Source organism: Anomalospiza imberbis, chromosome 4 (genome assembly GCF_031753505.1).
Source record: "Anomalospiza imberbis isolate Cuckoo-Finch-1a 21T00152 chromosome 4, ASM3175350v1, whole genome shotgun sequence".
Classification (NCBI taxonomy): domain Eukaryota; kingdom Metazoa; phylum Chordata; class Aves; order Passeriformes; family Viduidae; genus Anomalospiza; species Anomalospiza imberbis.
The window spans coordinates 56,933,092-56,961,076 of record NC_089684.1 but is presented as its reverse complement, the minus strand read 5'-3'; the positions used below and the strand labels follow the sequence as shown (position 1 = coordinate 56,961,076).

At 40.8% G+C, this 27,985-nt stretch overlaps 1 protein-coding gene across 5 annotated transcripts in view; it reads left to right on the top strand.

Annotated features, from left to right (window-relative positions):
* The first annotated feature begins 18,524 nt into the window (after nucleotides 1–18,524).
* Nucleotides 18,525–27,985, top strand: part of BOD1L1 (biorientation of chromosomes in cell division 1 like 1) — a 37,148-nt gene continuing 27,687 nt past the window's right edge. Inside the window, exons 1-9 of one of the 5 annotated variants that reach the window (XR_010998577.1) lie at nucleotides 18,525–19,151; nucleotides 19,556–19,680; nucleotides 20,913–21,103; nucleotides 22,279–22,884; nucleotides 23,350–23,496; nucleotides 24,816–24,985; nucleotides 25,849–25,972; nucleotides 26,322–26,466; nucleotides 27,080–27,155. Coding sequence is in view for 3 of the 5 variants with exons in the window: in XM_068188697.1 (XP_068044798.1) it covers nucleotides 18,957–19,151; nucleotides 19,556–19,680; nucleotides 20,913–21,103; nucleotides 22,279–22,884; nucleotides 23,350–23,496; nucleotides 24,816–24,985; nucleotides 25,849–25,972; nucleotides 26,322–26,466; nucleotides 27,080–27,155 (1,779 nt within the window). In the remaining 2 variants the exon portion in view is untranslated. Of the gene's footprint in view, nucleotides 19,152–19,555; nucleotides 19,681–20,912; nucleotides 21,104–22,278; nucleotides 22,885–23,349; nucleotides 23,500–24,815; nucleotides 24,986–25,848; nucleotides 25,973–26,321; nucleotides 26,467–27,079; nucleotides 27,156–27,985 lie in introns of all 5 variants that reach the window. The other 4 variants (XR_010998576.1, XM_068188697.1, XM_068188696.1 and 1 more) reach the window with 4 other exon arrangements.

Below are 27,985 nucleotides of genomic sequence, written 5' to 3'. Positions count from 1 at the left end.
AGAAGGAAAAGGGAACAAAATGCAAACAAAAAAATTCAGATCTACAAATGTGCACTAACAATCAGTATAGATCTAGTTTTCTACCGTATTAAAAGCTACATCTGCATCATATGTGTTATGGGTACCTGTTCCTTTCCATCTGAGGATGTAATACCAGTGTTTCAATACCGGTGCTAGACCAATGTCCAAAGCCCAAGCTGAGGTTCGACACACAGTACAAACAAAGCCCAAAGGAAATGTCTGGCCCATGTTTACCTTCCAGTCCCCAAAATTCACTCACAAAGCTGTGAATTGTGTGAACAGGAACTATCTCTGATCTTCAGAGCATCCTGACAAAGCTTAAAGCACTGCAACCAATGGACAAGCGACTAACATTGCCCCATGGCCCACCTGTGAGGGCAGAGAGGCTCAGGCTTGTTGAATTCATCTGTATAGACTTGCCCTTGCTGTACTTCACAAAGAAAATTCTAATAGCCTAAATTGTGGCTGAGCACATTTACACAGGCACTGGATATAGTGCAGTTTGTTTCCAATATTCTGAGATGGCAGTTTAGAATTCTGAATTAGCACGTTATAAAATTTATGAGCCTTCAAATATAAGAAGAAAAATGCTTGTGAAGGAGATATTGGAAACTTTGAGCTCTCCCCTGTAAGTCTACTAACTCTTTTCAAACAATTCAACCCAAAATGTTCCTAGGAGAGTAGCAAGTCATATAAAATGTTATAAAAGGCGAATTATCACTCATTCTTAAATTAATTCAAGTTACAGATAATGCTCTGGTCACAAAAGATGACACCCGCAATGCTTCTTAGTAATTTTCTCCTCAGAAACACTCTAGAAAAGTAAAGCAAATAACTAATGTGAAAGCTAGGATAGTTCACTGGGATTTCCATAATCCCCTTTCCTCGCCTTCCCATCTCAAAAGCATTGTTTTCATGCTTGAAAACATCTGCGGAGGAGGCTGATCCAGAGAGCTTGAACCCAATTCTCTCCAGTGGTCAGGGTGGGCTCAGTCCCACATATGATTATTGTCTATATTTTAGAACTGAGATATCAGCTATATATAATAGACTAGCTTTAAAAAGCAGAAATATCAATATTTTGATTACAGCAATTTGATTATAATCAGGCTGTAGGTATTTCATTTTACAGCAGTGGAAATACTAAGCTTTCATTATGATAATTCTGTGGAATTTAGAGAGAAAGATCCATTCCCCAAGGACCTGTGAATCTCTTCACCAAATGTTAGAGCAGGCCTCTGAACTCTAAAACCTGAAACCCACTAAGTCTTCACATGTACTTATGATGTCTTTAATGGAATTTCACTGATGGAGGATAGCTCTTCAAAACTTCTTGTTGTAGGACCAGAAGATACAAAGGTATTTCTTTGCTTGAACTCCTGAGAAGCTGTATACAAAAATGTTCATGAGTCAGAGCAGAATTTCTCAGCCCTCTCCCAGTCCCACCACAAACAAAAAGTAGGCTGGAGGTCTCACTTCTTCAACTTGTAATAACCCCTCTCATGTAAAAAAGACCATTTGCAGCAGATTTGGTGTATTTTAATGATTTCTAGTTCTCTTGTCCTCATTTTCTGATCATACAAACTGAGAGACATTCCTCTGGATTTTTAAGTTTTTGAAAAAACTAATCCTTGGGGTGCACTGATAATCTTTTAGGTAAGTCCCAAAAGATGAAACCTGAGCACATTTTCCCAAGGAGGACACAATCAGATGTGCCATAGCACAGAATGCTCTGTTCCCGTGGTCCTGGAATCCCTGGTTACTCGATACACAACCTCCTATTTGAATGCTCCCACTAAAGAAAATACATATATCCACAGTTAACCTACCCTTCTGCAGGCACCTGCCTCGTCTTTTCTACTTGCAACTACATGCATTTTCTGGAGGGAAAAGAAAGAGTTAAAAGAAAAGCAGCCTAATCTCCACTCACACATTTGTCAACTTCCTCAAAATAGCTGCAGAATTTAAGCATAGTATGCCATTTTCCTCCCTGACAGGTTAATCCGTTTATTATTCATCCATTTAATGAAAATACCATGTCTTCATGCTAAGAACAAAACAAAACCTCCAACAACACTGGTCCTCTTTAAATCATATTAATAATCTTGCACTATTTGATTTGTGTTTGAATTCAGCTTCATTTTTAACTCCAATTTAGAAGCAGGAAACCTATTTCTTCAGATTTCATATTGCTGCCTCTAGCTACATTTATGGAATGTTTTCTGCAAAATTATCAGCATTTCATTACCTGCTTCTGCAACAGCCATGTATCTACTGTGAAAAGGTCATCCAAAAGTTAATGAACCTCATGCTTATCCAAGCTGCTCTTCTCCAGTGGGACAGAAATTTTCATGAAACTCTGCAAGGCTCATCTTCCAAAGTTTCCTGAATATGCTCTAAAAAATAAGAATAGTTAGTAAGTCATGGAGCAAATCTGTCTCCTTCTCACAGGCAACTGGCTCCATTAAGCTTTCTACAAAAACATGGGGTTTGAGTTTTCAATGGTATTACTCCTAAAGGGAAGCTACAGCAGTGTTTTGAACCAGTCACAGTACTATTATGACCCTGTAGCTACACAGAACAATCATACTCCTTTTCAGGATTTAATTCTTCTGCAGGATTCCCTGTCTTACCTGGAAGCACCACCTCTAATACAAAAATGTGTGAGTTTTTACAGATTAATCATATTAGAAAACTGGATTGATGATCCATTCAGTATGCCTAGATCTTTCTAGCCCAGCTCCAGCCAACCAGCATGATTCCCTATGTTTCAAAGAAAACATTAATGAAGGGAAGAAACAGGAATGGCCCCATGAAAAATACTGTATTATCTCTCTGGTACTTCTTTCTCCAGTTCCTTCAGGTAGCCTCTACTCCAGCAGCTTTCACTTCAAGACCATACAAAAAGTTTGCATTTATCAAGGGGTGACATGAGAGAAGTCCAGCACAATCTCTTCTTTGTGAGCCTTTTTTTTTATACCTCCCTTGTCTTTCTTCGGTCCCAATACCAGAGAAAAACCTGTGGCCATTTATTGCATGTTTAGTTGGAGCTTACAACACTCTGAAGCATCTTTGTGGAGCCTGACACTGTCTCAAAAGTGAAACACTGCTGTGACTTAGATTTTGAACCCCATCTACTGCTTCGACAGAATATGTGTCTGAACAAATTGCTGGGGAAAAAAGACAATGACATGATGATGAGGATGATGATTATTAAATTTTTTGAAGGCAATTCTTGTACCTAGGATGACATTTAAAAGGAAAATACAAAATTAAGAAGAAAAAAATAGAACATAAAACTCAAAGGCGGTTGTTTTGGGATAGTTCTGCTTTGCATTATAGGCAAATTGCTCCAATAAGAAGAAGGACATTTTGTCTTTTACTCTCAGAGGAAATGATTACAGCACTAAATGTCTGTAAGCAACTACAAATAGAACAACACTTGAGTTTTAGGACTGTTAACTCAACTGAATGCAAATTCTGGTAGACTCTGGAGTCTGGATTTCATTCACTGATAACCAGAGTTCCTACTTCAAGTGAACTGTGATTTCTACCTGCATCAGCCACTCAGTTCAAATAATGTCCTTTGCAAAAGAGACTATGTTGTCTAATGCTTTCAGCTCACATTTAGGAGCTGGTGTTTCCCTGCTAGATGAGGTTATGGAATTGAACAAAAGGTATGTTCTGATAAAAAGCCAGATTAGCAGCAAGGGAAAAATGTAATAGGATTAGATAATAGATAGATAGATAGATAGATAGATAGATGATAGATAGATAGATAGATAGATAGAGATTATTTTTTAAGAGGGGAGGATGGAGAAAGCTGAGTAAGTTTGTAGAAGCTATAAAAGCTTCTGTGTAGCTGTAGAACAATTTCTGAGAGAAAGAGGTCACGATCTGGATGTTCATGATTTATATGTTTGGAGTGAAGGTTGAGCTAGCCCAGCCTAGGCCTCAGATGTGGGCCTCGGAGGCCTGAAAGCCTGTGGCACAGTTAGGAATAAGTTTGTGGCTCAGTCAGAAATTATGTTAAGGTATAACACAATGTACTGAGCTATCTAGGTGTGAATTAGTATAGGTCTGCAGTGTGAAACTTTAACCACCTTAAGACAGGAACAAACAATGTTTGTTTGCCAATGAGAGTGTGCTCAAGACTGTAAACTATCTGGAAGTGTATAAAAACTACTTCTGTAAACAATAAACGGAGAACGTATGATTAGCCACGTTGGTTCAGATCTGCGTTTGTTCCTGTCCAGCCTACCTCTTTATTATCGGTCCCTGCTTTACCTGGCCACTAGAAAAAGACTAGGCAAATCCAGAATATCTATATGTAAAAAAATCCATGGTGTTTTCTCATTAGCCCAGAGATGGTAACCTTGTCTATCATATGTCCTGTTAGTGCACCTCTCAGTTATTCGTTATTCTTGGATCTGAATAAAAGGAAAAAAAAAAAAAGTCTTTCTCTAACTTGTCTTTGAAATTTCAGTCTAATACAAAACAAGAAATTAATTTGGAGTGGAAAAATGGTTCCTTGTCCAGCTGCATTACCAAATCCCAATCTGAGCCCTCATGGAGGTCTCCCTGGGGCTTCAGCCAGGGTCACCTATTTCATGGCTTTCCCAACAGTAATATGGGATAATAGCTCACAGAACGACTGAAGTTTAAGTGTTGTCTGAAGCACAACGTGGAAATGACTGGCACTTGCAGACATCTTAGGGCCAGGACTCAGAGACACAGCAGGGCTTGGCCAGGTTCAAGGCTTGAGGCACTGCAGAGCTCTGTGTGCATGACCACAACAACTCGGGCTGGAAGGGACCTCCAGCAGGCTCTAGACCAACCTCCTTATCAAAGCTGGGTCAGCTGTGAGATCAGACCAGGGATTTAGCTACTTGGGCCTTGAAAACCTCTGAGCACAGAGACTGTAGAACCACTCTAGCCAAAATGTGTATTTAAAATATCTGTTGTTCAAGTGCTGCCTCAGAACAGCAGTTATGCCAGGGCTGAATATCCCACTGGCTTTAAGTCAGCAAACTTCCTACTTATCTGTCTTGACAGGAGTTGTCACCATGGCATCCAAGCACCTGAAACAACTACCTAAGGAACAATACTGAAATTGCAAGGCAGCTCCCAGCACAGCTATGAGAACTCAAGGACAACACAAAACCCAGTGCATTTGCAGGCTGCCAAGGGCTAACAGGATGTTCTTATTTCTCCCTAAATATGGGTGACCCCGCTCCTGCAGGAAACCTCCAGCTGCCTGCCTGTGGTGAAAGCCAGCAGCGCTTCCCAGGCTGCCAGCAGATGCTCATTACTCATCACAAGAAGCACAACTGTAGGTGGAGCAGTGAGACAGGTCATAAACAAAGCAGGTGAGATTCTTAAAAAAAGCAACTCTCTTTGAGAAGTTACAGAAACTGTTTTCTAACAGTTACAGTTAGAAAATATAATGAACTGCACTTTGTCCTTATCTGCTGCTGTAACTGCAAACTGCATAAAGCTCTCAGTCTTTAACTGAACAAAAATAATGTTTCATACTTTGCTTTTGACCCCCAGACAGAACGAATCTGTGCAGGTTCATTTGTTCAGGTGGACTGCATACCTTCAGCATAATTATTTAACTTAACTGTAATATAATTTCCTAATAATCCTCATCAAATTTCCTCAAGCTGCCAGAATACAGACTATATTTAAATAGTAAATTCTAGATATTAATAGTCCAGAGTAAATGGCAGTTAAACAATGAAAAACCTATTTTCTTGACACTGCCAACAGACAAGCAATCACAGTATTTTAGCTTGCTTATGTATCTCAGACAGAAAGGCTAAGATCAAAATACCTGTTGAAAAGATTTATACATCTCTCCCCATTTCGAAGAGAAATTCAAATATTCCACAAAGCTAAGGCAAAAAAAAAAAAATCAGTATTCACTCATTTCCATATGAAACTATGACTGCTATAATATTTTGGTATGCAAAAGAGGTCTCAGAATGGGGCAGGGAGAGGGAATGTCAGTACTGAAAGAACCTTAGAGCTGCTTTGCAACACTGCACTTACACAGCAGAGAGCTCAAGGACTTGCTGACCTTGGGTACAGTTACTGGCCAATTGTTTCTCAAGGAAAGGGCATTACATTGCTTGCACTAATAGGTGAGGCAAACACTTAACAACAGGCTTGGAAAATACCTGCTTCTTTTTTTCTCATTCCATTACCTGTTTGCAAGATTAATTTAAAATAATAATAAGTAACATTAAGTCTGGATGTTTGAACATGAAGTTTATGAAGTCTGAGTAGTGGCATGTTAATTAATGTCTGTGGTTCACAGTAAAAGATATGATACACAGAACTCGATTTATATGGCTGAGTTTTGAATTGTGGGAGTTTCTGTCTGTAACTGAGAGCTAGAAATGGGAAAGAACAACTATGACTTATAAAGCAACAGGCTTTCTAAGTTCTGCTGTTAGAAATACTTTGATGACTAAGTAAGCGTTCAAATGTTAAGAGAGATTTGGAATGAGATCTGGCCCCGCTGCCAGTCAGAACACGCGACGCAGAGCAGAGGCAGCTCTTTGAACAGAGCTGGTGCTGTGGGGGCACAACTTTCCGAAAGTTCGCACTGAAAGTAGAGATTGCCACCTCCTGGCCGAACCCAGGGCAGCGCCGGGGACTCGCAGAGACATCCAGGCTTGGTCGAAATTATGTATGGGGACGTTATAAATGCCTCAGCCACAGAGACAAGCTTCGAAACAGAGCTCTCAGATACCAAAGCTAATCACTGATGGATAATCCGGAGGAAATCAAGCTACATTAGAGCAGTGCCTCCTACTTTAACAGGGAGACTAGGCACATTATGTTGTGCTAATTCCTTTCCATACTGTCAAGAGAGAACAAACACTCAAGGAAATACTTCCTTGTTTTCTTGCTGAAACAAAACAGTCTATTCCAACAAGACATGCATTGTACACACTACTAGAAACATGTAAAAATATAAACCCTAAAATATAAATTTTGGTATTCTCTTTTCTTTTTTATTTTCCATTCCCCCCTGCCCTGATTTTGGATTTTTTTCATTCAGAGTTGAATTGAAAGCAAAATGTCACATTTTTCCAACCTGAAAACACAGCCTGATGTGCTCAGGGGCAACTGCAAGAAGTCACTGGACACTGGACCTGGCCTCATTTGGCTCTGAGAACAGAGTCAAACCACACAAAGAAAGTTAAAGCACATCTGGAAAGAGATTACTTCCATATTGCCCCAAAAGACCCTGTGTGGACTAGCACCATGTCATCAGCACCCAAGCTCTGCATTAAACCCCAGTGCAGGAACTATGCTGAACTCCAGCTGTGCTAAGGAGTCTCTCTCTTTCTCCCATAACTCAGGAGCACCTGGAGAGCTGCCCTGCAGGAAGGGTCTGGGGATGCTGCTGGCCAACAGCATCTCATTGTTGCCAGCAGTGGCCCTGGCAGCCCCAAGGGCACCCCCTGTCCTAGGGTGCATCAAACACAGCACAGCTGGGCAAAACAGGTCACTGTCCTGCTGTGCTCGGCGCTGGGCTGGCCTCACCTGGGGCGCTGAGTGCTGGGCTGGGCCCCACAATTCAACAAGGATTCAGGTCTCTGAATGCATCCAGAGGAGGGTAACAAAGCTTGTGAAAGGGCTGGAAGGAATGTCCTGTGAGGAGTGGCTGAGGACTCAGGGCTTGTCTAGTTTGGAGAAAATGAGGCTGAAGGGCGACCTCATTGCTCTCTGCAGCTTTCTGAGGAGGGGAGATGGGGAGGGAGATGCCAATCTCTTCTCCCTGGGATCCAGTGACAGGACATGTGGGAATGGCTCAAAGCTGGGCCAAGGGAGGTTCAGACTGGACATTAGCCAGCATTTCTTTACCAAGAGGCTTCTCAGAGTGATGGTCAATGCCAAAAGCCTGTCAGGGTTTAAACGGCCTTTGGACAGTGCCCTAAACAATATGTTTAAAAATTTTTGTTCAGCTCTGAACTGGTAAGACAGTTTTTTGTTGGTCCCTTCCAACTGTAGTAGTCTATTCTAGTCTAGTCTATTCTATTCAAAACTGTATGTTAAGTAAAACCAGGAGCTCCCAAATTGTCAGAAAATAATTTATTATTGTGAAAAAAAATGTTGCTGCAATAATGCTCAAATTGAAAAGAGCTTTTCTGTGCTGCAGGCACAAGCATATATACTGAACCTGCTGGTCTTTCACTGCTAACTTATATTCATGACTTCTAAACAAGTTACTTACTTTGTAAGTACATTATTTCGTACAGGTATGTATTGGCCATTCAGTCAACTACTCTCTTGCACCCTCCTGCCCTCCATCCTAGCCAACAGATTATCACTCACTAAAGAAGCTGTTGAAGTTTGTCTCAGTGATGCCATTTTGCAGCAAGTGGCACACAGATCCCAAACTGGCTATTATATGTGTTGTTGATGAGGGCATAAGAATTCTGCTCACTTCAGACTCTTGCCAAAATGGGTAAGTCACAGCTCACTTCAGACTCTTGCCAAAATGGGTAAGTCACACACCAACGCACAAAGTGGTTTGTTGTAATGGTGAATTTAGGGCTGAGGAAAGTTGGAGGAGCTCAGTGGATTACTGCCCATCTCTTCTTACAGAGAATGTGGGAACACTTCCCTCAACGACAAATTCAAGTTTTCTGGATATTGGAGGGAATGTGGCCCTTTGTATAAACGTTGGAGAGTTTCACTAAAGACGAGGTTCAAATATATGTAGCTATTGAGTTACACAGGTGTCCTTAATGGAAGACTTTGACACAGCATCTTGGAGAAGACACAAGGAGAAAAACCTAAGAGAACTGTCATCTGCAAAAAAAAAATGTAGAGACCATTGCTACAGACTGGAAGAAATGGAATTATATGGTCCTTGTTTGGGATATAAAGACATTAGATTGGAAAAAAATCAACAGAACTAAGCCTGTACATCAGCAGAAGAAATAAATATTGGCAATAAATAGACCTACAAATACTTTTGGTAAAAAAATCAACAGAACTAAGCCTGTACATCAGCAGAAGAAATAAATATTGGCAATAAATAGACCTACAAATACTTTTGGTAGAGACAGTAGTATGCCTGAACTGTTTAAAGTTTGTTACTCTAAGTCAAACTGCAGGCACTGTGAAAAGAGGGTTAAATGAGAAAGCACAAGGAAATAAACAATTGGAAAGTTTTAATGAGTTTTGCAGTCCTTTAAAACACATGAAAGACCGCTGGAGATTTACAAATGAACAAAGGCAAGATAGAAAAGGAAATCAGGTGCATGTTAGTGGAGATAAGAACAGCATGCAGCCAAATAGCAAATACTTAAAGAAAATTTTCACCTCATTATGTTTAAACCTCCAAGAGAAACTTTGCTCTTTTACACTGTCACAATATGAAGGCTAAAAGTAAAATTGTGCTTTGAGACTTTAAATAGATCATGACTCCCAAGCAATTTTAATTAGGATGCCTCTGTTTATACAAATGTGTCTTTGAGGAGCTCATATGAAGAATAGAATAAGCCTAGATGAATATATGGAATAATTTTGGTACCATAACTTAAGTTTCCTTTGTCTGCCCAGGAGCAAAAGGACCTAAAAATGCATAAAATTAATCTTTTTAAATTAGCAAAATCCCTGTTCATTTAATACACTATTTGCATTTTCCTACCTTGCCCATATGCTAGTGCAAATAGACATCTTAAATAGCATTGCAAGTAGACACAGAGTAGTGCCTCAACAGAATGAAATTGTGAGAAGCAAATTCTGGCTGCAGTTAAACAGGGGTTTAAAAAGAGGGTGTGAGGGGAGGGAGGGAGGGAGGAAGAAAAAGGGAGGGAAGGAAGAAAAAGGGAAGGAAGGAAGGAAGAAAAAGGGAAGGCAAAAGGGAAGGGAAGGCAAAGGCAAGGCAAGGCAAGAAGGAAAGGAAAGGAAAGGAAAGGAAAGGAAAGGAAAGGAAAGGAAAGGAAAGGAAAGGAAAGGAAAGGAAAGGAAAGGAAAGGAAAGGAAAGGAAAGGAAAGGAAAGGAAAGGAAAGGAAAGGAAAGGAAAGGAAAGGAAAGGAAAGGAAAGGAAAGGAAAGGAAAGGAAAGGAAAGGAAAGGAAAGGAAAGGAAAGGAAAGGAAAGGAGGAGGAAGGAAGGAAGGAAGGAAGGAAGGAAGGAAGGAAGGAAGGAAGGAAGGAAGGAAGGAAGGAAGGAAGGAAGGAAGGAAGGAAGGAAGGAAGGAAGGAAGGAAGGAAGGAAGGAAGGAAGGAAGGAAGGAAGGAAGGAAGGAAGGAAGGAAGGAAGGAAGGAAGGAAGGAAGGAAGGAAGGAAGGAAGGAAGGAAGGAAGGAAGGAAGGAAGGAAGGAAGGAAGGAAGGAAGGAAGGAAGGAAGGAAGGAAGGAAGGAAGGAAGGAAGGAAGGAAGGAAGGAAGGAAGGAAGGAAGGAAGGAAGGAAGGAAGGAAGGAAGGAAGGAAGGAAGGAAGGAAGGAAGGAAGGAAGGAAGGAAGGAAGGAAGGAAGGAAGGAAGGAAGGAGGAAGGAAGGAAGGAAGGAAGGAAGGAAGGAAGGAAGGAAGGAAGGAAGGAAGGAAGGAAGGAAGGAAGGAAGGAAGGAAGGAAGGAAGGAAGGAAGGAAGGAAGGAAGGAAGGAAGGAAGGAAGGAAGGAAGGAAGGAAGGAAGGAAGGAAGGAAGGAAGGAAGGAAGGAAGGAAGGAAGGAAGGAAGGAAGGAAGGAAGGAAGGAAGGAAGGAAGGAAGGAAGGAAGGAAGGAAGGAAGGAAGGAAGGAAGGAAGGAAGGAAGGAAGGAAGGAAGGAAGGAAGGAAGGGAGATTGGTTAAATGAAATTCTTAGACAGCAGGCTCTCTTTACTATTTTGTGACAGGATGAGAATCTTGAGATTAGCTTTATAGAGGAAACAGATATTGGAGGCCCTCCCTTCCCCATTCACTCTGCATGGTTTAATAGCAGAGGAGTAATCTATAATATCCTATCCCAGGAGAATCTAGAAATACTTTCACCTGTCCCAGAGTTTTGGATTACTTGTCTAATAAGTTATTTTAATCCTTCCCTCAGGCAAAGTGAGAAATTTGGCATATGGCAAATCTGTCCTTCCCTCCTCTGCTACATAAAGGTAAAATCCCACTCTGATATACATGCAGTACTCGACCACCACAACTAATGAAATCATGTCAGGAAAAGTCAAGGCATAATCTACTGTTACAGATGTTTTTCAGGAATGGTAGATTTCACAAACTTTCATTATTACCAACTTTTAATGAGCTCTGAAAGTTCATGTATCTTTCTCCTGACTCCCTTTCTCTTTTGAGATGCTTTATTGCAGGCTTGTAAAGAAAGTTCTGTTATGCTGCATAGGATTTTAGTTTATGGGGAGTGATCATACTTTTTATAATCTTGTCTCTTCAGACTCTTCAACAAGAGGTAAATCACAATTTTGGCTAAAACAAGCATGTACAGAAGGACATTTTAATTTAAAATAAAATAAAATAAAATAAAATAAAATCCAAATTTTGCCAGGGAGCTCTTTATATCAGTTCTTAAATAAAACTGATATCAACAATCACTCAGTAATCAAGCTCATACCAGGAGAGGCACAAAACCAGGATATAGAGAGCTGTTCTATTCATATGAATAGGCAAATTTTGGGACAATCTAACAGACTAATTTGGAGGCAGCAGTCCTAAGAAGCACCTTTCCTCTTTAGCTTTCTCAATGGCTACACAGCTTCATGTTCTTACTTCTTTTTACTTTAGAAATCAAGAAAGGAAGACTAAAGTATTCTTGTCTAATGTGGGCAATTGCTCATTCTGTCTCCATGGAGGAAGAGTTGGAAGCTAGTGCTTTTTTCATTAATGGACAGAAGTAAATACAATCAAAACTCTGGAAAATTTCAGACTGTGCTCTCACAAGAGAAATCAAACAGTCCTGGGAAAGGAATTCAGTTTTATGGAGCGTCAAAGAAACAAATTTTCATCTATTCTCAACACCCAGAATGAGAAAACTGTCACCACTCTAGATAGTTTCCTTTGATGCCAGCTGCCCTGGCAGGACTAGAATATATTGTCATCAGTGATAAGCACTGCAAAACATCCCACTGCATGTATCACCTCAGGGTAACACAGCAGTCTGAGGTCCAGTGAGAGCTGTCCTCATTTCTCAGGTTAGACACCTCAGCTACCAGCCTCTGAACCTGACACACGTTTTCAGCAAGCCAAAACCCACCTTGTCCCCCTACAACATGTAGAAGCATTCCCTTCCCCCACCAAAGCACCTACATTTCAAATTCCAAAATAAATCTACTGAAGTGCAACGCTGCTCTCTTAAGAATTCCTTTTACTAAACAAGCTCTATGACATTAACAAAGCCAGTCAGGTGATGATCACTAACACACGGCAATAAAGAGGACAGGACAAAATACATAAAGGACCTGTTTGTAATACCCAAGGCGCAGAAAAGGCTGCACACAGAGCAGTCCTGCCCTCTCCTCTCAGAAGGGACTACAGCCAAGCAGGCTGGGTCCAGCAGCACTGTGACAGCAGAGCTGTTTCAGCCACCCATCCTCCTTCCAGCCAGCATATCCATAAAACAGGAAAAAAAGGCTCTTGCAAAGTTGTCTTCTTCCTTTACAGCCTCACTAGCTCCTTTTTACTGAGCAAAAATGTATTTTTACTAATCCCATTGCTGAAGGGAATATGACACTTCTCCATTTCAGGAAGGTTTAAAACCTGCTAAGAGCAAACAAAAGCTAAAATCCCAAGACATTCAGGAGAATAAATTTTAAAAATGCTCTCTTCCTACTGTACAATCAAAATTGGGATGCGTGAATATTGGGGCTTAGCATTGGTAATGCTGTTAATACTTTTTCTTGACTTTCCATTCTCCTCTGGTTAAACAAATTAAATAGGAAACCTTGCATTTCTCACACTCCCCAGCGTGAGTCTGGGATTGTTTCCCCTTGTCTGACTCCTATATCAGTTCCTATTCAGAAAGCAGCTGGTCTCTGAATAGATTCAGAGCTGGTTATCTCCACACACAATATATCATAGTCGATCCAGGCTTCAATTATTCTTTTTCCCCAGGAAACAATTATTTCACTATTTGTCAGTCTTTCTCCAACCCCTGCCCCATAACTTTTGAAACAGTTGGCCAATTTTAATAAAACTTGGCAAAAAAGCACAAATCTTAAAGACATTAAATTCATATCTTCTTTGTGCAAATCAATAGGTGAGAAAAGATTTTGAGCAAGCATTATTATTTCTGCTGTTTCACTAATGATTATTTTCCTCACATTTTCCACATTCTTCAGAACAAGTCCCAAGGGCTGTCCTTGCGGTGCAATAGCTTGGGGGTACTCCTCTGGGTAGGCAGTAAATCTCAACTCCCATTCAGACACTCCACCTGATTTACAGTGGTGTCAGCCTCAGGTGGGAAACACACTCCTTCCTCTCTGCCCCTGCGACAGAGACAAGCAAGGATGCCAGGCATGTGCTGGGGTATCCAGCGGGACTGGCAGCAGACTGGCAACGAATGCGCCTTGACTGCACCTGAGCCGCTGCCTCAACTTGCAGGCAGACCCAGCAGGGTGGGGTTTCACCTGACACCTTCACACCGGCCCCTTCTACACACCCCACCTTACCAGTGACTCCAGACAGCGTCCTCTTAATGCTCAGCAGTACCAGGAACCAAGCATGGGAGGTAGGTCAATGACAACAAAATGTCCCACCTCCTTCCCCACCTCCACCCCACCTCTCCTAAAAGAATGCTGCTGATATGTGACTCACCTTTCCTATTCCTCCAGACCTTTGGCACCCCCAACACAAGAGGACAAGACAAAAGCCCAAATTATTATTTTTTTTATTTTTGTTATTTTCCTAAATAACACTTTAAAACTTTTCCACAGAAAATACTATTTTTGCACTAGATACAATAACTCTCATTTTTACTTGAGGATTACAACCAAGGTTGCAGAAATGATGGCATGAGCAATTTTGAGCACCCTATTATTTAGTAGCAAAGGCCTGCTTTGATCCATCTCCCTGCTGACTTCAATGGAACTACACCAGGTATAAATTAAAGCAAAATTCAGTCCATCAGCTCTACTTTAAGTTTCATGCATTCAATTTAAGCAATGCCTCCACCTTGATTTCACCTTGCTGTAGTCAGCAAAGAATGCTGATATAAAATGTGTCATGCTTTTGTGTATCTACTCACTCTGCTTTCAAGTTTAAGCTGTACCATTTTACCTTACCATTAAAATTACATTTAGGCAAAAGTGAAAGAGTGTAGAAAGAATGTATAATCTCTTGTGCTCTCTCTGGAGAACAAGTTTCCATTAAGTTTTTTCTGTCTCCCTGTACACAAATAGCAAAAACATGTATTTTCCAGTCAAAAACAAACACCAAAGTAAAAACTCTATTAAAAGGGAGCACAGTAACTCCTTCTAACATTTTACACCAGAATGGAGAAATAAAGTGGTAATTCTCCAGCATGCAGGAACCTACATTTCAAAAAAGAAAAAAAAAAAAAAAAAAAGGCAAGGGGGGAAAAAAAGAAAAAAAAAAAAGATATGCTGAGATCATCGATCACATTAGCAGGAATTAGATGTCCAACTCCCTAGATGCCAACAACAATCCAAACAATATTACATCCATTAGTCATTGTTTGCTTGTGAAGAGGTAAGAAAGCTGTAGTGTGCGTGTCCTTTCTCTCATTGCCATGAGAGTGAACAGCACAAATGTTGTATCACCAGTCACAGCCACGGCCACACAGATGGGCTTTTCTCTCACAGGCAGGTCAAGGTTCCATCTACCCTTGAAGATTCCTTTCTTGGTTACAACAACAACAACAACAAAAAAAAAATCAAGTAATGCTGTGTATTAAAGTTATTTGTGACAGTAATCTTTTTTTGGTCTCAAATGTCACCCTCTAAACAGGCTCTATTCATCTCACAAAACTTGGGCATCCAGAAACTCAATTTCTTGGCACTGACAGAGACATAAAATAAGAAAAATGGATAAGAGGCATAACTGTACCTTCAAAATAATGTACTTTAAAAAGCATTATGTGCAAGTTTGGTGTCACACTGAAGTTCTGAAATTGGAAAAAAATAATCCTAACTTTTCAGATAAAGTTATACTCAGATCTGTAACTTTGAATGATTCTAACATTAAGCTACATAAAATAAAATGAGTTAATGTCTCTGCATATCAATAAAAAGTATTAAAAAATTCATGTTGATGAAATGTGACTTAGAAGACTTCACTTTTTCTCAAACTTTAATCAGACAATCTTCCCAGCAAATACAAGCAGTTATATTAGCTACTGAACATGAAAACTTCAGTATTTTTACAAAGCAGTTCAGTCTATCTATTTAACTTGCCAATTTGAGAAGCCACCAAATGTTTATCTCTGCTGAACTTAAGCATCACTAACAATTATCCTGGTCAGTTCCAGTGGGAGAACCAGGGTCACAGGGTAGTTTTAGTTTTGCTCTCTTTAGAAGTGACCAAAGAGTTTTAGAGGTGTCAGTGCAAGGTCATGACACCCTACTCCAACTACAAGCTTTCCTTTCACCACTTAAAAACATGTTGTCTAGTCACTGTTTTCACTTCTGCACTTGCCAAAGGCTTGCCTGTAGAAAACACTCAGGACAGGCAGCCTCCCATTGAAGCAAAATACATTTGCTGTTCTACAGATAATTCACTTAAGCCACATGCTTCACATTTTACACAGGGCCTACTTGCCAGTCAAATAAAAAATATAAATACATGTATATACCTATTCGAACTATTAAAAACGTGACTGACACCTGGAAGGAAACATGGTTACAAAGCCAGAAAGAGCACTTCAAGCATGCACTACTAAGCAACATTTTATCCAAATGTTCTTATTTACATACCTAAAAAAAGGATGACAGAATCATATCCTCCATTTATGGCAATCCAATAACATTTTATCTACTGCAACTATTCCCATGTAAGGATGTGGACATCATTCCAGTCACATCACAGCTGAAGGTACAGTCCGTGCCTTGGCTACATTTCGGTCTTGCAACTACAGCATTTCATGCTGCAGCTTAGCTGAAGCCACATATGCCGTTATTGATGAAGCATAAAACCTCAGCAATGCTGGCACCATTTCTCTGCTGCTCCAAAATAAAGTGGACTAGATTGTGATTACTAGTGCTGCTCCTAGGCATAATTTTGCCCTTTTTTAGAAAAATCCCATAACAGTAAGCACCAGAAAATCTGAGGCTTTCTCTAACTATAGACAATCATAAAAGCAAACTGTTTATGCACAGGGAGAAACAAAAATTAAATATGCATCAGGCAATGCACATTCATATAACAAATCAATTCAGCATCCAGTTCTGGGGTTTATTGTGTCATAATCAACAACATACCAATAAGCTACACACTAAAAGATAATAAACCTCACAGAATGGATGGTAACACAGATGGTGCAAGGCACAAACATGTTACCACATATGTAGAGGAAGAAGTGAGCAATTCATCCAGGACAGATCTCTTGTTGGTGTTGGGCAGCTTTAGAGCTTTTACTATCCAAGAATATGCTCAGGCATTTCAGTTATTCCTGTTGAAAAGTCTTTATTTTTACTACACAACTCAAAATGTTACTAAAGAGCTCCCCTTTCTGTGTACCGCTGTCTGTAAAAGACTACAGTGGTTAAAAAGGAACAGCACCTTTGCATGCTCAGTACTGACACCAGTACTTTACCTTTGCACAGCACAGAATTTTGCAAGAGTTCATCACAGAGGAAGGGCATCTCCTATCACTACCAAATTTGTTCAGATTAATCCTTGACTCCCATGCAAAGTGAAGGACTTTTACCTTCTTTTTTTTACTTTCTTAATCCAGCTGTCACCTGGATTTCAGATACTTCATAAATTAGATTTGTTATCAGCATACACAGCATGAACAAAGTTTTTGAAGAAAAAACTATACAAAGTGTTTCACTGACAAACAAAAACCAGAAAACATCAACTAACCTGTGAAGTTCAGTTATCACTTTTATCAATTATGGTATGAATGAACCTCAAGAGTGCTTAAGTCTATAAACACTCATAGAATCACTTGGGCATGTTGGCTACTCTGAATTTGAAGCTTGTGGTAGGCATCCATAGAATAAGATTTCTGCAGCATTGACTAAAAAAGAGTGAGCTATTGCTAGTGCTTTATTTTCACTTATGCTACTACAAGTAACAGTATTTCCAAATTCATCATAGTATATTATTCCTATTTCTGCTTCAGGTGAAAATCCTGCCATTTGTGCCCCTAGTTAGACAAAAAATGAGACAAAATCTGAGATAAAAATATGTTAATCTGAGATTACAAGTTGAGCGGCTTGCTGATGTGATAGCAATGGCCGAAATGGGTCTGCCCAGCCTTAGAGTCATTCTCATAGTCAGGGACAAAAAGCAAGCCTAGAGCTAGAAAGAGAAAAAATACCTTCCCAGTCCCCAGCAGCCCACAGAGCAGGCATTCTGAGCCACAAGCACCTTCCCTGAATTTTGTAACTTGTACTTTCATGTCCTTGTCCAGCATGCAGCCATATAACAATTTGTTCCCACAAGATCATATACATCTCATTTCTGCCTGTCTCATGCCTTAGTATTTCCTCAGCAACTTAAATATTGCTTGAAGTTTAGGAACTGCATCTGGAATTACATCTGCTGTCTACTTTATTTAGCAGACATTAGGAAACTTGCTGAGACTTCTTGTATTAAATATGTGTCAAAAATATTTAAAAGTTAGACTGTCCTAAAAGAGAATGCAAAAGCAACTTTAGTCAAAACCAATTTGTAAACATACATAGCAAGGGCTACAGGTTAAATTGTATCACACAGCACCAGGTCCAGATGTCTCAAACAATCCCAGGGACAGTGGCTCCATCACTTTGCTGGGCAACCTATTGCAATGCCTGACCACCCAAGCAGTGAAAAATATGTTTTCTAATATCTAATCTGAATATTCCTTGCCTCAGCACATTGGACAGTTGTGACCGTAACACTGATACATGAAAAACAATGGCTAAGAAGGTAACGAGGAAACAAGAAATGGGTTGAAGACATTTCTTTTACATGAGAACGCACTGATATGTAAAGGTGCCAAGCTTAAATTCAAGTATTTTAAGTATCATCTTCCAGCCGCTTCCTCCAGGGGTGCGGCGACAGCGGCCCCTGAGGCCGCACGGGGCGGGAGGGCAGGCAGTGCCCGTTATCAGGAAGGAACAACGCCCAGACGTCCCGAGCGGCGCGATCGCGATCCCGATCCCGATCCCGATCCCCATCCGGATCCCCATCCCCATCCCGATCCCGATCCCGATCCCGATCCCGATCCCCATCCCTATCCCCATCCACTTCCGCCGCCGGTGACCCCGCGCGGCCCCGCCCCGCTCCTGAGGGAGGAAGCGCGCGGCGCCGCCCGCACCGTGATGGCGGCGGGCGCAGGAAGGGGCGGGCCGCAGGGCGGGGCCGCGCGTCGCCGCCGGGAGCGCAGCAGCGGCGCGGGGCGGCGGGGGAGAGGGGCGCGCCCGCGGTGCCCGCTGCGCCCAGCGGCGGCCGCGCCACGCGGGGGGCCGTGTGCGCGGCGGGCGGAGGCCGAGCGGCGCCACGGCCGCTCCTCTCCCCCCTCAGCCCGGCGGATCGGGGTCGCACCGGCCCGGGGGCCGCGAGCGGCTCCGCCCCCTCCGCCCCTGTGCAGGGCCCGCGGCGGCTGCGCGCGGCCCCGCCAGTGCTCGTCCCGCGCCGATGGCGCCGCTCTCGGCGGCGGCGCCTCCGCCTCTCCCCGCGCCGCTTCCTCCCGCCGTCCCCTTCCGCTTCCGGGGTCAGCGCCGCCGCTGCTCGCTGAGCAGCCCCGTCCCGGGGCCCGGCCGGCACCGCCGGCAGCAGCCGCCGCCCCGCCGCCCCCATGGCCACCAACCCCCAGCCCCCGCCGCCCCCGCCGCCGCCCCCTCAGCAGCCGCCGCCGCTGCCGGGGGCCGGGGCCGGCGCGGGGGGCGGCGCGGCCGAGCCCGAGCTGGTCTCCATGATCGTTAACCACCTCAAGAGCCAGGGGCTCTTCGACCAGTTCCGCCGCGACTGCTTGGCCGACGTGGACACCAAGGTGCGGGCGGGCGGGAGCGGAGGCTCGGGGGGGTCCCAGCGCCCCGGGCTCTGGCAGATCGGGGACGGGCCCGGCCCGGGGCAGCGCGCTCGGCGGTGCGGAGCGGCCACCGGGCCCGCGCGGGGCTCCGGCTCCGCTCGCGGCCAGCGAAGTGGAGCCGGAGCCCCGTGTTCGGCGGGGAGCGCGGACTGGCCGGCCCTGCCCGCACGGTCATACGCACCTGGTTCGCGCAGGGTCCGGCGGGGCAGCGTTTAACGCGCTGCCACCGCCGCAGGGCAGCGGCTGCGCCTGCAGAGCACCGGGGCTTCCGACGGGGCTCCTTGCTGTACCAGCCTGGCCTCCGGGAGGATAACCAGGCACTTACATGATCCTTTCAGTCCAACCTCTCTGCTGTTGCCTTCTAGCCTGCCTACCAGAATTTGAGACAGCGCGTTGACAACTTTGTTTCCAACCATTTGGCAACTCATACCTGGAGTCCTCATCTCAACAAGAACCAGCTGAGAAATAACATTAGACAGCAGGTTCTCAAGTAAGTGACAGCTCTGGGGTTTCTCTGAACATACTCGTGTACTGTGATATGTGACTAAAGGTCCGGGTCAGTGTAAAATGGGTTGTTTTCTTCAGAGAAACCTCTGAAGAGGTTGGGTTGTTTTCCCCTCTCAGTGTTTAAAATGTGATACTACTGGAGGTAGTAACTCACCCTCAGTATTACTCAGAACTAGACTGCAGATCTTCTTTGATCTGATCCGAGTTTATGCAGGGGTGGAAACCTCGATTTTGACTTGAGATGTAGCCCCCTAGCTAAAGGCTACCTTTACTTTTTCTTTGAAGGGAGGTGTTAATAAAATTGCAATTATTATTTTTAGAGCTAAGGAGAAACATTCCACAGACAAAACTCTGCAAAGTATAGCTAGTCACAAAATAGAAAAATTGATTTAAATCTAGCTGGACAGAGAAGAGGTTTTAAGAACTGGTGTTATGTTAAAATTATGTCAGACGCTTTAAGTTGATATTACATTATTTCATTAAGGTTCCTTCAGTCTTTCTTTTCAAATCTTAAACTCATAAGAAACATTAGGAAATTTCTTCAAAGTACCATGGGTATTAAATTGGGTCAAACCATGGATTTGGGAACAAACTTAATCATTTGTGCTGTGGTGGTACCATTGATAATTTGTACTGAGGACTGTTTGGTTTGTAGGGAGGGGGAGCATCTGTTGTTTCTTGTTAAAGAAGCAATAATGACAAGAGGTAGCATGTGTCCCACAAAAGACTACAGGGGTCTAAAAAGATAAGCTTTATAGCTGTGGGTTTTCTTTTTTATTTTATTTTGCTGAAGGCTAAATGTGTTCTATAAAGCTGCAGAACTTGCCACTTAATACTGGGCAGAAAGTAACTTAGGGTAGTGATGAGTGGTTTAGTAGTTATTTGTGCCTCATGCTGTCTATAATTCATCTCTTTTTTGCTATGGTAATTCCTAATACAAAGTTTCTTCTATTTTTTTCCGAAATACTGTTTGTGCAGTTTGATGACACTTGTAACCACTAACGATGTAACCACAGGCTGCTTGTTGTATTAATTCCATGTGTTGCTTGGATTGTTTTGTTTCTCTATCACATTCTTTCTTATGGGTAAGGCACAGGCTAAGTGCATAGCTGTGGGAATGCTCAGAAAACATTGGAGCACATCTAAATGATCGTATTTTATTAATATGTTCTTAAAAACTAATTTTTCATACTAAGTTATGTATCTTTGTTCTAGGTCTGGAATGTTGGAATCGGGAATTGACAGAATTATTTCTCAGGTTGTGGACCCAAAGATCAACCACACATTCAGACCTCAGGTGGAAAAAGCTGTCCATGAATTTTTAGCCACATGGAATCACAAAGAGGAGGGAGGCCCCAGTACGTCTCCAAGTGAGGAGAAAGCAGATGCTTCTGTTACAGTACAAGGTATTCTACCATTTCTCTGAACAGTCTATTAACAAAAGAATGGGGTTTAAGAGAGCAGAATCATTGACTAGGCTTTCTGCTACCATAACACTGTTAGTGTCAGTGTTAGCAAGCTGAGCTCCAGGCAGCATGCCAGAACATTTGTCTACTCTGTGTTTAAATGTAGAAAGCAAAAGAGATGTCACGCTGTTATGACCATGTCACTCTTTCACTTCTGCTTGAGATTATGAGGGAGCAGTTTATTGTGGGGAGAAAAGTTGGTCTCAGTATTATAGGATCAGATAAAACATAGAGGTGTAAGAGAAGAATGATGCAACAATTTTGTCCATCACTAGAGACGAAAGAATTATTTAAGAGACAATTACCTGTGCAGTTGCTGTGTGTCATAAAATTTGGATGGCTACGGTCCTAATATTACCTGTATCAACTTCTAAACACTCCTGCAGGTAATTATCCATTCTTTCCTGTTCTAAGAGACTCCACAGCCATCCATCTATTTGTAACCTTTATTTAAATCCAAGCCTTTATCCTGTGAGGTTCACTTCCTCCGAAATGGGTTAACAAGCCAACTGCAGTTCTCAGTGCTAGTCTACTTGATGCTTAGTTGTCCATCTTCAGAGCTGGTTCTAAAATGATAGGAAAGTGATAAGATATTTCTGATAGTCTTGTTATATAGTCAATATGCTGAGTCGATTTTCCATGACATTTATGGAGATATTAGAGGTGTGAGCTACCAGCTTTCTCTTGCAGTGTATATGCATATATATACACATAGAATATATATTATATATGTAGTATTTTAGCCAGAGTCGTTATCCTACTCAGGATGTTGGTAAAGTTGAACAAGGTCTGAGTTCAGATGTCCCTCCCATTGACAATCCTCACTTTCTCTAGGTAGAGCTCAGGAACAGTGGTGTGTCACAGAGCAAAATGGATCTCTAGGTATGGTGCTTGCTGCAGGAACACAATGTCTGGGAGATTTTTGTTTGGTTCTTTTTTTTTTTTTTTTTTTTAGCCAAAATCTCTCTAGGCAAAATTAGTCAAATATTTTAGTTAGGTATATGTATTTTGTAGAGAGTGCTTGTTCTGTTTCTTTTAGTATGTTTAACCTTCTATCTGAGCAGAATTATGGAAACTAGGGTGAAGTAAAACTCTGTTCTTTCTTACTGTTCAAGGTGTCTCTGCTACAACTCCAAGTGCTAATGTAGCTAGTGATGCAATGTCCATTTTGGAAACAATAACTTCTCTTAATCAAGAAGCAAGCGCTGCCAGGGCTTCAACAGAGACCTCAAATCCCAAGAACAATGACAAAGTTGCAAAAAAACTCTCATCTCAGCAGAGTGTGGATGGTAGTACTGATAAAGAGAGAAATGCAGAGGACTTGCCAGACAAAGAGAAAGCAATTTGTGACCTTTCTGGAGAAGGGGCTGAAACACTTGCAAAGTGTGAAGATTTAAATGAGCTTCCCTGCCAAAGTGAAGAAATAAAAAATTCAGCAAAGGAAACTAATACATTTACAGGTAAAGATACTCCACAGGAAAGTGAAGACATAAAGAGTAAATTACTGGATAAATCTGACAAGAAACCAGAGGTCAGTGAAAAAAGTGAAAGAAGAAAAGAAAAGAAGGAAAAGCTTGACAAGAAATCTGATCATTCAAAGAAAAGTGATGATACTACAAAGTCAAAAGAAGAAAAACAAGCAAAAGAGTCAGAACCAGTGAAACACTTAGTTCCAGAAAAAAATAGCAATAAACATAAAACAGCTGAAAGCACTAAAGAAGGTATGGTGTGGGCAATGTTCTTCCTCAAAATATGAATAAGGAGTGAGGTTTTTAAGTTAATTCAGGAGTTGAATCAGTATATTTGGAATGTAAGTTTTCTGCTAGTTCTGGCAAACTGGTATGCTAATGACAATTGGATTTGGTCCAGCTCTCTTTACTGAGGTACCTGAATTAGGAGTCAGATGACCTTTGATTTCTCAGGTGTGTGATTGGTCATCTTAATCTGGCAAGTTCTCTGAACAGTTTCAGTCCTCATTTAAAGTTTATAATTCTGCCTCAGAGTGATTTTTGTTTTGAATAAACCAGAGTTAGCGTTGTTATTTCGTGTTATAAGTTTGTTTTCTTATTTCTGATTCTTAACATAGTTTTGTTTTCAGTCACAAAATTGATGTTTTGGTAGGAGAAGTTTAACAAACTCAGTGTGCTGCCTTACAGCTCTTTGTTTTTTACTTTTTCCTTTGCAAGAAAATATGCTAATAGATTCAGATATGGATGTACTCAGTGACATCACAGTCAGCTCTGTCCATACCAGTGACCTTTCTTCCTTTGAAGAGGAGAGCGAAGATGAGCCTGTAATTTCTGACAGTACTGAAGAGGGGGAGATCACATCAGGTGGTAAAATAATTACGTTGTTAACTGGCAATAGAGAGTATGTAATGCTTTTGTTGAGTATACCATGTGGTATATATGAGAGTTTGCAATATTGTATCTACCTGTGAGAGAGGTTTTGGATGTCAACTGGATAATATTTGTGCACTTGCAAAAGATGAGTAGTGGATTTACTTTTTGAATATTTTATTCATATAATATAGTGTACTCTGAACATTGTAAATCTTTTTTATGCTACAGTATTACATAGGTGACAAAAGCACTTAATGGAATGTCACTGTTCTGAGGGGTTTCGTCACCTCCCGTCTGCCATGAACTTGAATAACACTGGAGTGCTTTGTGATCCCAGGGTAGTGGTTGTAGCTGACTTTGTAGATCAGACTGGCTTTAGAGCCTTAGGATTCAGGAGTTTGGCCACAGTAGAAAGAACAGGAATGGATCTAGCTTTAAAAGTTCAGAAACACCAAGTCATTTCACTGACTGTGTTGCCTATTTGTGTTCTGCCTGTGTAGTACAGACTTCAGACTCTGATTTCTGCAGTTAATAAAACTTTCCATTTTATAATGCAGAATGCCTTAGTACCTGAATGAGTTCTTTCTAGTATGCTCACAGCTTACCTTTTCTGCTCTAAAAATATAATTTAGAAGTACTGAATCACTTTTGTATTCTCTGGCTTTGGTCTTACTTTGAAACATGACAGATTGTGTTCAGTTATGACTAAATATTTATGAAATGAAAGCAAGCCTTAAGTATGTTTCATGAATACAAATAATTTATACAGTATTGCACTATTTCTAGTAATCCTGACAAAACTGGAATAGATTTATTCATTTTTACTTGATTAATACTTAGATGTGTGTAACCAGCAGTGTGTTTTGTGTATGTATTTCATTAATCCAACTAGTTTTTATGTACTCAAATACTGTACTGATATTTTTGGTGTGGGGAGAACTAGAATTTAATACATAGTAGAAATTATATTGGCTTCTCATGCATAGCTAGCTACTAAATACTAAGTGTAAAGAGGTAGTGGGATTAGAGGCAAGCAGGGTAAGCACAGCTCTTGTGTCCTGGTTTATTACTGGGCTTGTGTCATGCAATTTTTTGGCTGAATGATGTACACAAACACATCAATGCACTTTTGATTTTTTCATAATCTAGTGATATTTTGATACTAAAAGATTTTAGTTTTATTAACTGTTTATGGTTTTAGAGTGAATAATGATTGATATATTTTGAGTAGCTTTGCCTTCTCAAAATTTATGTTGAAAGCACTGTCCTAATTTATCAGTATATCTCTACACTCACCAACCTTTCCTTAGATGAAGAGGAGAAAAACAGTCAAAGTAAGACGAAGCCCCATGCGAACGAGCTGAGTGATGGGAAAGCCAAGCCTGTTCGCCACGCTTATGTTCGCAAGCCTTTCCTGTACTCCAAATACTTCAGTGATTCCGATGATGAACGAACTGTAGAACAGCGCCGTCAGTCCATTGTGAGTGCGGGTTTTGCCACTGCTTACATTCTGGCCCCAAAACTTTTTAGAGCGGAAACTCCACTTCTGGTTTGGTGATGGTTTGTGCGAGGAGAAGTCTTCAGTTTCTTCTCCCTTCAGGTGTTTTTTTCTCCTTGTACTACAGCTCTCTTTTGTTCAGATTTCCATCAGTATGGCATGATCTGCTTTCCAGCACAGCACTTTGCTCTGCTGGTTATAGTAAACCGATGTCAGAATTTTCTAACTCCTTCCCCTCTCGCCAAAATACCATGATAATCTGGATGAAAAAAGTAGCCCATATCTACCTGCAGCTGCCTTCTGTGGAGTTTTTTAGTAGATCAGGCTTGTGTTGAGTACTGCAGGCTACTGCATTACCTCAGCTTTTTACAAATGTAGTCCTTGCTGACCATGAAATCAGTAGTTTGTAGCAAGTCTGCAGCCAATGAGAATGTAAACAGATTTAAGCATGTGCACTCTGTTCTGTGGCAGAAGGACCAGCACAGAGACAAGGGAGCAGCAGTTCTTTTAGACTTTCTCTGTTGGCCAGATACATATATTTATACTTATAATAAATATGTATCTGTTGTATATACATACAGATAAAACATACTTTCTTTGAGAAGGTTGCATAGCTTCAGTCTGCAGTGTTGAGCAGCAAGGAAATTCTGCAACTCAACTAATTTAACTTCACAAAAATATTAGAGGATTCCATTAACTTTTATATTATTTCTAAGGTGCATTTATGTTTTAGTTTGCCTTATTCTACACTGTTCTGTTTTCTACGGGGTTTAGACTTATATTTGTAGTTAAAGAATGCTCTTTGATCTAATGATAAATTGTTTTCCTTGGTTTTGTGTCTCTAGGCCAAAGAAAAAGAAGAGAGACTCCTTAGAAGACGAATTAACAGAGAGAGACTTGAAGAAAAACGTAAACAGAAGGCTGCAGAAAAGACGAAATCCCTAAAAACTGGAAATCAGAATGCTAAAGGTATGGGAAGAAAAGCTGTGAGTAGCCCACATCACCCTGTTCTCGCTTACCCTCCATAGAATAAAACATTCAGCTTTCAATAATGGTCATACAGGGCTACAGTAAGTTCGTTCCTTTAATAACCCAACATCTCAGCAGTGGTGTAACAGAAAAAATTATAATGCAAAGTATTGATACAGAATTTCTTCTTCACTTTTTCATATATCCATTACACTGCTTAGGCTTAATTAACACCAATCTAACTGCTGTTCTCTGCTACACCTTAATGCTTTCTGTACTGCTTTCTGTCATGTTTATAGCTGAAGCATTAATATAATGATGTGTATGTATTTCACCATTTGTATTTTAGGAAAAAGTGGCTTACAATTAGAAGAACCTTCATCAAAAAGTCTAGAGTCAAAAACAACTGGTACCAGCATTAAGGATGTGCTTAAAGAACAGAAATTTTTGGAAAAAAAAGTGGCCCTGAGCAGAAAAAGAAAAAGAGATTCACGGTATTTATGTATTTACTCAAAAGCACTTAATGTTTTGAATATTAATTTTTGCACACTGGAAAGGTTCTTTTCAACTTTGTACTTAGCCTTATCCATTTAAACAGTTTTTTTCTTAAAATATTTGCATAATATTGTTACTAATAAACATTAAATTCTGGCAGAAAAATTACAGGTGATTCAGTATGTTGCAGCTCAGACTGCAGCTGCAGTCTTTGTGGTTTTTCACAGAATGGTAATAAAGGCCTGAGAACAGAGAGCTTTTACATGTTTGTGCATCTAATAGGCAAGTCAAGTTGGCTTCATCTTTAGATAGATGTTTCATGTAGATACGTACCTTTGTGCATAACTGTCTACACATAGGTAAATATGGGGCAAGGAGAACTTTTACCCATTTTACAGGGACAGCAACAGTACTAATGTCATACTAATACTGCTTAAAAGCACTGGTATTCAGGGTATTTTTGAAGCTGATATATGTAATTTTGCAAGAGAAAAAAGCCTGGGTGAATTAGTTAGTCAGAAGTTTGGTGATAATGCTCAGTTTCTGTATTTTTAGTGGGCAATAGGCTGGTACCAATTGTTCTTTGTTAAATTGTACAAATACCTGTTTCAGGCATACTGAAGATAGCTGCAGAAAGAAAAATGATCCATCTGAAGAAGATTCTAAAGAAATGCAAAAGACAAATGAGGTAGGTGTCTCTTAAGGATAAATCTTACTATCTTCCTTTTCATTCTGATAGTACTCTTTCATATGTCCACACCAAGCTGCATATAATTGCATTCGTTCTCATAAGTTTTTCCCTGCCTGTTCCTTCAGTTGTATTAGTGATCTGACATCATGTAGTAATGTTTTCTGAATTCCAGTAGCCACTGAAATGTGGTCTGTGTATTCAGTGCTGATGCATTTTGTAGTAGAACCTGAGATGCAGTTTGAGCCCTAATCTGTGAAGCATGCTGAGTTTTTAAAAAGAGCAGTGTCTTTTTTATGCAAAGACTTGAGCTTGATCTGTTTTAACTTCTCACTGGAAAGTTAAAGGAAAACTGACTGTGCTCCAAACACAAAAGGAAAGAAAAATTTTATGGTGAGAACTTTATGAATAACATTATTTAAATTTTAAAAGGTGGGAGTAGAAGTTCAAGAAGTGGGAGAAGAAGTTCAAGTAGAAATCTAGATGTATCTTTTTTAGGTTTTGATGTGTTGTTTAGTTTCAGATTTTTAATTACAGTTTTGTTTTACCAGATGGCATAATAGCTATTTAAAGTAGCTTGCAGAGTACTTGAAATTGTGGTTGTCTATTCAAAAACCTTTTTTAGTCATTTTAGAAAAATTATGAAGAAAATCATATGAAGAAAAAATAATAAAGTTCAGACAGTTTAAGGATAACTCCTTCTGCTTTCAATGTTTCCACTGTAGCAGATAGCTGAAAGGAAAATGGCAATTTTCATTTCCTGGATAAAATGAATTTTTATTACAATGTTAAGTGTATTCCCTTATGTGTTAAGTTTTTTTTTCAAGATT